The 12,214-nt window shown below is 35.2% G+C and overlaps 1 protein-coding gene across 1 annotated transcript; it reads right to left on the minus strand.

Moving 5' to 3' along the window:
* Positions 1-3,488: 3,488 nt before the first annotated feature.
* On the minus strand, positions 3,489-10,432 carry LOC128167023 (beta-1,3-galactosyltransferase brn-like). Its single transcript, XM_052832512.1, has 2 exons — positions 9,862-10,432; positions 3,489-6,495 (listed from the first exon to the last, which is right to left on the minus strand). Exon 2 carries the CDS (start codon positions 6,458-6,460, stop codon positions 5,171-5,173), a length of 1,290 nt encoding a protein of 429 aa, XP_052688472.1. The 5' UTR covers positions 6,461-6,495; positions 9,862-10,432; the 3' UTR covers positions 3,489-5,170.
* Between the last annotated feature and the right edge of the window lie 1,782 nt (positions 10,433-12,214).

Consider the following 12,214-nt stretch of genomic DNA (forward strand, 5'->3'; position numbering starts at 1 on the left):
TGTCTGTCTGTCTCTCTCTCTCTCTCTCTCTCTCTCTCTCTCTCTCTCTCATATCGACAATGGCATTGCCATACCCTACAATACACTATTCTTATCTGGATTTTTGTCTTTGAGGTTGTAAATCATTATATTTTCTATGGTTTAAAACTTTATCATAACCTATATTTTGACATGTCGATTATTTTTTTGAGTTTCGTTTCATAGCTAAAACATTTAGATTAAACAGATCTTTCTTCGCGAGCCGATTTTTACACAGTCGGGCGAATACACTTCGGGTTAAAATTGTTCGGGGGGGGGGGATATATACAGAGCAAACAAAACCACTTAGATTCGCAAATCCAACAGTGTTATTTCTAATTTAATTGTTTATACTGTGTGGGGTTAATTCATCAATGTTAATTTAACCATTTTATAACCACTATATAAGAGCTATTAAGACATTTATTTGTAGGAAAGAGCATGTACGAATGATCTTTATTTAGAACAGTTTGATGTTGCTAGGATACAGATTTCAGATCCATGATTTGATTGGTTAATTTAGATATTGAATCTCGAATTTCGAATCTCGAATCTCGTATTTCGAATCTCGTATTTCGAATCTCGAATCTCGAATGATCCTTCTCGGCTTTCGTAAGATCGTTTCCTAAAACTACACCTAAACACAAAAATATTGTTAAAAAAAAAATCATGGGTAAAAGTTTGTATGCAGATTGGCTTCGAAATGATTAGCAAAACGCCAAGCTTATTGATACATCATTTATATTGTTCTATGATGACTTTCAACCCACTTGTAGGCTTCCTTCTTAATATAATGACTTGTAACTTACTTGTAGGCTTGCTACTTAATATGATGATTTGTAGCTTACTCGCAGGCTTGCTACTTAATATGATGATTTGTAGCTTACTCGTAGGCTTGCTACCTAATATGATGATTTGTAGCTTACTCGCAGGCTTGCTACCTAATATGATGATTTGTAGCTTACTCGTAGGCTTGCTACCTAATATGATGATTTGTAGCTTACTCGCAGGCTTGCTACCTAATATGATGATTTGCAGCTTACCTGTAGGCTTGCTACCTAATATGATGATTTGCAGCTTACTGGTAGGCTTGCTACCTTATGTGATGACTTGTAGCTTACTTGTAGTCTTGCTACCTAATATGATGACTTGTAGCTTACTTACAGGGTTGCTACCTAATATGGTGAGCTTACTCGTAGGCTTGCTACCTAATATGATGACTTGTAGCTTACTCGTAGACTTGCTTCCTAATATGATGATATGTAGCTTACTTGTAGAGTTGCTACCTAATATGATGACTTGCAGCTTACTTACAGGGTTGCTACCTAATACACTGTATGATGATTTGCAGCTTACTTGTACATGTAGGCTTGCTACCTAATATGATGACTTGTAGCTTAATCGTAGGCTTGCTACCTAATATGATGACTTGTAGCTTATTCGTAGGCTTGCTACCTAATATGATGACTTGTTGCTTACTCGTAGGCTTGCTACCTAATATGATGACTTGTAGCTTACTTACAGGCTTGCTACCTTATGTGATGACATGCAGCTTTCTTGTACAATGTAGGTTCGTTACTTAATGTGATGACATGCAAAGTACTAAGTATGTCCTAATGAAACATAGTCATATTAAAATTTGTTTCATTTTCTGGTACCAACAGCTTGCGTGTTTTATAGTTTATCAGAAAAAGGTATTAATTTGTTAGGATGTTTGTTGATTGTTTATTTGGTTTTGTTTGCATTTCAGTGAGTTTTAGGATACATCGATGGTCCCCCCGTCACTACAGATCTTTTTGTACTATAATACAGATGATCAGGAAGACTAGATGGCAAAGCTTACGGCAACCTTTACCTCTATTGTTGAATATTTGTTTAGTACTTATCCAGAGTATGCCTACCATTGATCTATGACAGTATTCTGAAATCGATGCACATACTAGGATCTCTCATGCATGCAACTAGCAAAACAGATTCAAATTTTATAATAGGATTTTCTAGATCTTTATGTGATATCCTGCATTTCTTTTAAAAATTAACTCATCTTTGTGTATGAAGCATAAAATGGAAATTTCGCAACGACTGAAACTTGATATCAATATTTGATATAAACCTGAGCCATTGATTTTCAGTGTACACACAAAGCACAGTGTAATGTGCTTTTATACATTTCGCTTTGGGAAGTTTAAACTTGTATTGAACATCAATAAATCATAGTGATTGTTTGTCTTGTTAAATCAAAAACGCAGAGAGTGTATACACTCTCTATTTACTATCTATTAATACAAGAACTAGTTATGAACTTTATTTGTACTTTTCTCTGTTATTGTTTTTTATTTAGAACATCCAGCGACTGCGTTGAAGCAGTTGTATACAAGGTTCTCCACTAATTTGTCGAAGAATATTGTTACTGCATTTAATCATGCATGTTATAACAAAAGACCTGATAAATTTGAATCAAAATTCATTTTGTTTTGGGGGTTTTTTGTATCTATGATATTGTATACGTGTATATACATTCCAGTTCTTCGGTGGGGTTTTTTAGTTGACTTGCAAATAATGGGTGATTGTGTCCATAAAGCCTGTACAAAGAAAGCTTGGTTTCCTTTTACGGGTTTATTTCTTCTGTTGCAACTACATATTTTGTCGCCATAGAAACACTGCAATCCATTGATTTCTAGCATTTAACCTGGTTAAAGATCGTTTAATAGCAGCTGAAGATTCAAAATGTTACAGCGCAGTGATGGTCAATAGCTCTCAAATAAACATACACATACCCTTTGTGGAGTTAAATAAGGAATAAGGAATCATTCTTTGAGTGTTATGAAGTGATAATTTTGGTCGGGGCGTGATCAAATCCAATAAAGCCCGAAGGGCTTTATGATAGATTTGATCACGCCCCGACCGAAATTATCATCTCATAATATTCAAAGAATGATTCCTTATTACTTATATTTATATAATCTTAGGCCATCGTACGATTGAATATTTAAATATAAATAAACAAACCCCGCTGGCGCCTCGATTTGGCGTCGTTTGTATTATGAGTTATATAGTACAAAATCGATACGTAGTGTTGATAATGTAAATATAAGGTGTATAATACAAATAAAAATTCCCTATAATCGAGCTTTACCACCGTCACAGCCTCTCAAATTTAACTGCATGTATCAAATTAATAGTAGACTGTGTATTTTGTGACACTATCATCAAAAGCAAGTTTTATACAAAGCTGGAGAGAGATAGAGAGAGTATGCATGCGTTCGTGTGGCAATTTTTTCATTCCCATGCCCCAGAATTACATGTTTTCAGTACAAGACGTCTACAGCCAATAGCTACATGTCGTGTATAAGTTGTCCACAGCTAATCTAAGTCAAAACGCTGGTATGTCCAGTGGACTGAGTGTATGATGTCCTTTTCTTTTTAAGAATTTTTCATTTAAAAAGGAATTTGACATTAAAAAAGTGACATTTGTTCACGATTTGAATGTTTTATTATTAAAATACAATGTATAAATTTAAGTTATAAATATCATGTGGTAGTCATCATAAAGTGTATTACAAAACAACAGACTTGGTATAAAAACAGGGACGTTCATACACTGACAGAAAGGTACAAGTACATGTAATGAGCAAACGTAATACTAATAGTACTATACATCCCATAATGCGGTAATGTTCCACTGTGGTTTCACCAGTATTGGTTGAATGCTAATGTTCGTGAATATCGTTGTTTAGTTAGTCCACGAAATTAAATTCATTTTAAATAAAATATTGTATTGAATAGTTCCTTGTCTACGAATTTATGTATTCTTGAAGCCGTGTTTCTCCTTAAATCTACGAAAATTGATGAAACCATCAAGCATGTTCGATTGAAACTCGCACCAACACTTCTTGAACTTTCTACTCCACTTAGAGAATACTAGCAGGGAATTGTACAAAGTGCCATTCACAGGGGCTTAATAAAACCCTGGATATGGCTGTTAATTATGCATGGTAAGTAATCAGGAAAATGCATGTTGAAGCCCCTACTCTCAGGATACCATTGATCAACCATTTGTATAGTTTCTTCTTACGACATAAACCAGCACACAAATCAGTATAATTGCAAGATGTATCAACACTATTCAATGATTTTTATTGCAGTTTGAATTCAAATTAGGCGTTCATCGTGTAGCAAGAATTTTTTTATCAGGTAGTTTGTATAAATTTACAATTTTTACTGTATAGTAGAAACTCCACTCTTAAATTATGGATAAACCGATTGATTTTATAATTCTCAAAAGTAAAAAAAGTTACCTTGGAGTGTCGTTATACATATTTACTTGTATGTAAATAACTTAAGGTCGGGCAATTAACTCATTAGCCTTCTCTTCAGTCACAGCTTGATATATAGTATATAAATTATTTAGTTTATGCAAGGTAATGGGGGGAGGGCAGCGAAGAGAAACTAGAGAGAAGAGGCAAAATACTCTCTTTATAAATGTACCTATTGTTCCACTTTCTCGGTCGAAATAGATAAAGCATGCACAAGGGAGGTTAATTGAGCATGTGAAGTGACAATTACTATTCATAAGATTCAAAAGAAGTATGCATGCCATTTTGCCAAAAAAATATTTTTTGTAAAAAATCATTGCGAGTAAATACACCCTGCATGTTTTATTTTTTTTTTTATCTGGGCATTAGTAGCAGCATCCTGTAACACTGGGCTATAGACCTAAGAAAGAATTCAAATCTGAGGACTTTATCTAAAGGTAGTCATAACCAATGTCCAGTCACTACAATAATATTGACGACTATCTGGTCACATAATTCTCACCTACTTCTTGTTCCTGAGTATTCATTTGGTAGAATTTTTTTTTTAAATGAACACAAGTCGTACACAGGAAAACAAAATATGTCTTACGACATGCAACATTGCATGATCGACTACAGTATAATATCACAGATTTGATGAAAAATGGGTTTCAAAAACATTAAAACTTATCGATTATGAAAACTGGAACGTCAATAAGGCTGTAAATGAGAAAAATCAATAACAATCTTGGGAACATCATTCTTAGACCATCATAAAAACGCCATCATACGAAAGACTGCAGACATCAATATGTTAACACGACCAGAGATTTTGTGGCAGCTAGCATTGCCTCTCGTTACCTTTTCGGCTTGGGTGTAATAGGATATTTAGCTATATACTGATTCCACGTTGCCTGCATCGACTCACTGGACGGAATGCGATGAAATGCAACAACGCTGCCAAAATTCATGGTCATGGCAGACTTTGTGTCTTTGCCAGGGTTCCTGATCACCATGCCAGCATGGTTTCTAGGCGCTATATTGAGCTTTTTAGCAATGACTCCTAGATAGGAATCATCAATTGATATTGTTTTCACATAGGGAAAGGCCGCTGCAAATGCTCTTGTAACGTCCCAAGACATTAGAACGCCCCCGCCGGCGAGATACGGCGGGTACCTGTCAAAGGGATAGTCCTCCCAACTCACAAACCACTTCGACCCATTGTCCCGGAATGGGATCGAGCGAGGAAGTAGTTTCCCGGCCATGATCCGGGGTTCTTTGTCTTTGTTGTTTCTGTAATTGTCGAGGTTTTTCACCACCACAAAGATATCATCGTCCACGAAAAGATTGAAATTTGCGTTGGAACAATAGCGAACTACCCAGTTGTACCCCATTATTGTTTTTAGCGTGTTGTTGGAGTAATCGTCGACGAAGTTCTCTTGTACAATATCTTTGTGCCTTTGAGCTTCTTCAGAGATATTTTTCTCCCATCCACGCATTTGTCCCAGAAGAAAAATTACAGCCACCCCACTGTATATCGTTGGGTTGCCCCATGTTTTCCTTATGACTTCCCGGGTCTTAGTATTATTGGCTCTAGATTTCACTATAACAACTAGATGGAGATTTTTAATATGACACGCATCAGCAGCTTCGTGCACAAATTGATACGGATGAGGGTTGATCGGTTTGTTTTTAATCTTTTTTCCCTCAAAAATATAATTTGTTAATTTAACAAGATCTACTTCCAGCGGATACTTTGAAGGGTCAAAATTTAGTTTCTTTTTGCGCACATCTTTGGTATCAAGAGGGGGTCCCACTTCCATGTAGATTCCGTTATCGTCATAGCTATTCCCTGGGTCGAAAAACGGATAATGTCTTTCGAAACTCTGGGGTATCACTGTGGCGGTTTGATGTTTTGAAATCGATTTCGGAGTCGATGAATTCGATGCAAAACGTGTTAAAAAGACTGCGCCTGTCGGCGGTGAGTATTTGTTGTATGTTTCAATGAGCTCTTCTGAATAGGTATAGTAAACCCAGTTCATCATATTGAGCAATGACAGGCAGATAGCCATAAGAATGAGAGTATTCCGTAGCGTTCTGCCCAGTAAGATTTTGAGACACCGCATCTTTATCGTGCATCCGGTCATTCAACACCGGTGTTTATAAATGGTGTCTGATAGCTCTGAAAAAAGAGAGAAAAAATAAACTTAAAATAATCATTAACTGAAGTGTTTTTATATTCGCACCTATCCGTTTTCACTTTTTTAAATATAGATGTTTGCTTTTTTATAACAGTTATATGAATAAATTTACATCGCAATATGCCTTTAACTTAAACGTGATTATAAAATAAACAATATCAGAATTCATCAGAAATTTATAATTCAAGCTATGTTTTGATTGGCTACTTCACATATTTGTGAAAGAAATCTCAAACTTCGCGTTCATGTTTACTCCTGCATGTATAAACAAATTCATGTTTTATACCTCCAAAAAAAGGTTTAATTAGTATTTTGATTTAAAAAATTCACGGAAACGGAAATTCTCCAGGGTCAGTAAGTGCTTTGGCTTTTCTTTTTCTTTTTTCAAACATTTCATTTAAATATCCACCATTCAGTAACCTCCCCATCATTTCATGAAATTCCCGGATAAGTAAAATGCATGAATATCGTTTATATACACACAAACAGTATGAATCCAATGAAAGCATACTTCTAAGTAAGTTTATACTGTATGTTGTTTTATAGAAGACTGAAATCTATCTCTGATAGTAAAATATAAGGACTAAACTTTAATGGTGATTGAAATCTACTAAAAGCTGAATAAGATTGTATTCGTTGTCTTTATATGTACACCATCTTCCCAAGTCAGTGGTTTCTGATCCGCTCTATATGCATGTACAGCGGAGCGAATCAGAAGCCCTTGACTTGGGAAGATGTCTTTACACATACTCTGTCGTTACAGCAATAATGGACTCCCCTCAGTAGTCGTGCATTTTCTACATGCATGTACATGTACTTTGACTGGGATCACCTCCTTCTCAGTCCCAGAACCGTTTTCTTCTAGATATACATAATAATAAGGACGTCAAACATGCTGATTTCTCTTATGTACACAGTAAATTTACCAATATACCCGATGCTTTTTATGTCCATTCTTATAAGGATGTGATATTGAGTAGGAAGGTGATTCGATTGTTACCAAGATAAAGTGTTATGTAGCTTTTGCTGCTTTTCAAATAATGATAACTACAAAAAGTAAGCTGTCTGGTATTGACTCATCGTAACAATATATACATACACATGTATAGCCATTGCTATAGAAATGAATAAAATCAATGGCTATATTTTCCCTCTGTCGCAATTTAATCAATTTTCCGAACTATCCACTATATCATGTTTATTTCTGTCAAACCAGTACTGTAACAAAATATCCAAAATTGTAAGACAAACGTCTGCTTAAGTACTTTAGCAGAGTCCTAATCGTGCATTCACAAACTGAATGCATAAAATTACAATTATTTTGCATTAATTGTGTGATGACTACGACGTCCTCTGTTTTCATAGGCCAGGGCCACATTAAAGATTGGACACACTGGAACACGCCCTGCACAGCGCTAAATATGATACACAAATGAAATATATTGGCATATTGAACCTTACAATACTAAGATACAAGATCAAGAGTCGAAAAAAGTAAAATCTAAGAAAACCTGCAGATGGTAAAATCAATTTTGAGAACAGCTGCTTTACCAATTGAGGAGTAACTCAATACTAGATTTTTATAAATACTCATAAAAGTTGTTCTGATGAGCTCGAGAAATAACACTGTGCCGAATAATTATGCCAGTGCCAAAGTGGCATTTTTGCACCCGTGTAAGCTGCATGTACATGTATCGGAAAATTAGAAATATGCCATATGATAGACCATTGTTTAAAGAGTTTATAACCACCCTTGTCTTTGATGTATCTCACCTGTCCGGCGATATGCTTAATACTAGTAACCTTTAAGAAATAAATTCCTGCAGGAAATATTTTTTTTTATAGGAAAAACAATTTTCCTATTGGATATTTTGAATTGCCTACCGGAATAAAAGAACTTCCTCTAGGAATTTTAATTACCTAAGAGTTTGAACAAAACTCACATAGGATTTTAATATTCGATAGGAAATCTTAATTTCCAATGAGAAAACTACTTGTTTGAAGCATATTCCTGCAGGAAATATTAATCCTTTAGGATTTTCATTATTTTCTGTAGGAAAATCATTTCTCCTAGGGAATTATTATTTTCCTATGCATGGGATAATAATTTTTAAAGGTAAAGATTTCCCCTGCCAGGTGAGACACGCTAAAACAAAAGTGGTTATACAGGTGTATACTCTATAGAGAATGTATCATATAATATTCATGGATTTTTACGAAACTGCATCTAAAGCGGGTGCAAAAAATGCCACCTTAGCACTGGAATAATATCCGGCACAATGTTAAATACATGGAAAAAGATAGTTTATAAAAATATGTGAACAGAGCATCGTGGCCAATTTTTATAATGTACTTAATTATGAAGTATAGCTGAGCGCTGTGGATCCAAAAATGAGGTCGCTAGTGTGCAACGTGTAGCCTTTACTCACGCTCTATAAAATATATTATCTTAAGAAAAAATTATCGTAAGATCTGAATTGAAATATTAAGAAATCTCAAACCATACTTTTTTGTCACTTAACGCTGATTTATAACGATTTTATTGCATCTTTGACATTAATTTTCATCGCGTCTTTGACATTACTGTTGGATCAACCCTTGCCAAACGGAAAACAGACTTAATTAAAATGAACTTGAATTTACCGTAAACCCATAGACATTCCTTTGAAAACCCTGAATTGTAAGAAACAATGCAGATTATCGTAGTAGGGACGCGAGTGTGAATTTTAATTTGACAGGGGTACCCGAGGGAAATTGTAAACTCCCAATGATATGGTCCACCTGTCATAGAAACGCTTCAATTTCCCACACTGAATCAAGTCGAGCAAAACCTGCTATTTTGCTGTGCCATATTATTCTTGATTTGGTCTCGAAACATTGGGGTGTGGAAAAATATCATTATTGAGGCAAAGTGGCTCTCCACTTGATATGAATGATACTGAAAGTGAAATGAGCGTATGAGAATGTACATGTTTAAGTAGAAATATTACTCCTTGAGCTATTTAACCCCCTCCCTTCCACACCCACCCTTCAACGGATTAGGATTTTGCGAAAATTGAAACATGATGTCAATGCAGTACGCCTTTGTTCGTACAGGTCTATTAACTTAAAGGCTATTATAAGTAATGCATTTAAAGCGTTTGCATTAAGATAACTCTTCGGCCATAAATTAAAAGCAATCAGGAAGTGTGATCATCAAACAGTAAATTTTATGACTATTTTTTGTTTATCTTATGGGTGGTTTACAGAGAGAGAGAGAGAGAGAGAGAGAGAGAGAGAGAGAGAGAGAGACTTGTTACGTTTACAATTGAAAAGAGAGATGTGGTATAAAGGTAAAAAAAGGTTACCTGTGCATATCAAACATTATTTCTGATGTCCAGCAAACACTTATAATCCATATCTTGCAAGTACGTACATGGACAACTCGGAGAGTTCAGTAGGCGAGTAGCGAGTAGAACTAACACATTTTAACGAATAATTAAATCCCAATTCAATGGCTATGATTTCACATACCCGTATGTTGTGTTGGATTCGAGTAGAATGACAATAGAGCAGTAAAATGCTGTGTTTTTAAATGTCCGTTCCGGTTCTATACCCAGGAGAACTGTCCGGTCAAGTATGAATAAAAAGAACAAATTAAAATTGTTCTACCCTATCAATTTCACCGACGAAGTTATCCCTTACTTCGTTTGGTGACAGTCTTTGATTTCACCATGAGACCTAGTGGCATACTTATTGCAATACGCTAAGCTCCGAACATAGAGGAAAATCAATGCAAACGGCAATCAATATTTTAATGATGATGCTTTTACTACACGTTACAATGATCATTTCTATGACAACGCAGTCATACATATTTCTAGACGGATCTTCACGACGAAACCTATTTGACTCCCTGTTTCATACATGCATGCCCCCTCTCCCCGATCTGTAGACACATGTACTACATGAACATTAAGTTTTAGTTCTTGAAATTAAGAGTAACTGCAAATCGGGTTGGCCTTAAAAAGTGTTTATGTTATTCTATCTGTATGAAGCACTAATTTGAGACATACACTGTACAGGCTCACTAAGTACCGGAGCGGACGTAAATGCTGCCATGTTACATAACATGGTTATATACAATGAAGCGCATTGAGGTGGTAAAATTTTTCGTTTGAATGGAATGTTCAAAACTTCGTATCGAACGTCAATTGTTACATAAGACACATCCATTTCTTTTGAAACGAGGAATGCACAATTCAATATTTTGAAAGTACACCGTTTAATGCTATAAAGATGATTTCATAAACAACATAAAAGACATAATTACATATAATTAAAAATCGGGATGCAGCTTTTGTCAACATTTCCAGGGTCCGAGGGTAAAACAAGAAAGGACTATGTGCGGTATGGTCAAATATCTGCCCCCGATTTCAACCAATTTTTAAATAGTATCGTATGAAAATGAAATCTTCACAAATCATTGTAAAGAGGATGCCTATAACTTTAATCATGATTTTAGTCATCATTGCTCACTCGCTGTTTATCTATGACGTCACTTAAATGACCAAATTCCCGCAAATTTGCAAACAAATGAAAATATTCTCATTTTTGCTCTATATTTTGCATTCGGAAGTATAGAGCGCAGGAAAAACATATGTTTTTCTTCAGATAGTTATACATATTATACTAAAAAATGGTACTTGAGCAAGCCTGCGCTCGATGTTTCCGAGTCGAAAAACCATCGGAAAACACCCATATTTTGCTACAAAACATCAATTTATCAAAATAATGCAATATTCATGACGTCATTTCTACATTATGACGTAACTGTGGTAATAACCTTTTACACCTTTATTTCCAATATGATTTAAACTATCTTTCACCTTATTTTAAAGCTCTTTCTAAAACTTTGATTTTGGGGGGCAAACATTGCATAAAACCGCACTTGGTCCTTTGGAAATTTGACATTTTTCTCTCCATATGTACATTGAACACGCACCGGATCAGTTTTACAAGTATGTCGATTTTAATACCCCCTTTTTTTCTTTCAAAGTGAAAATATTCTTACATTCATTTGCATTTCAAATATCAAACATAACCCAGTTATTCATGCCAAAATGTTCTAAGATTCTTGTTAAATAAATTCAGTAACTAATAGAGAATGGCAAAAATAGTGTAACTGGTAAAGTGCAATGGGGAGTATTTTCCCGCAAGGAAATTCGAAGTGCGTGCATGTTAAAACCGCCCTAAATCAAAGTACTGAAGAACTGACGGGAGTTGATTTTGTCGATGTTTATTTATTTAAAAAAGCAATGATATGTTATTTTGCATGACAAGTTCATGTAGTATCTAATTTGAATGACGCACATTTTTATGATATGAACTTTTGGACTTTTTCGACAAGAATGTCGAGAAACCCCCATATGAATCATGTTATAGTCTGTCCCAAGTTATTTTTGCTGCATATTTGAACGGTTTTTAATAAAAATACACATACCTGTGACTGAACTGCAATTAAAATCGATGGAAGAGAAAATTCCCAAGATAACTTCATTCACACATTATCATTTTTCCCTCGTAAAAATTCACAGGAACGAAAACAGATTTCCTACGGAGATTTATAATGGGGAATGTTGACATCTTTTCTCCATTCGGAAATATTCGGGACCCCTCGCGCAATTTTTCAACGTTATCATCCGGGCGTCTTCATCTCCT

This window comes from Crassostrea angulata, chromosome 10 (genome assembly GCF_025612915.1).
Source record: "Crassostrea angulata isolate pt1a10 chromosome 10, ASM2561291v2, whole genome shotgun sequence".
NCBI classification, from domain to species: domain Eukaryota; kingdom Metazoa; phylum Mollusca; class Bivalvia; order Ostreida; family Ostreidae; genus Magallana; species Magallana angulata.

What these genes read in the sequence shown, in the direction of transcription:
- LOC128167023 (XM_052832512.1), bottom strand. Translation starts at nt 6,460, where the DNA reads ATGACCGGATGCACGATAAAGATGCGGTGTCTCAAAATCTTACTGGGC.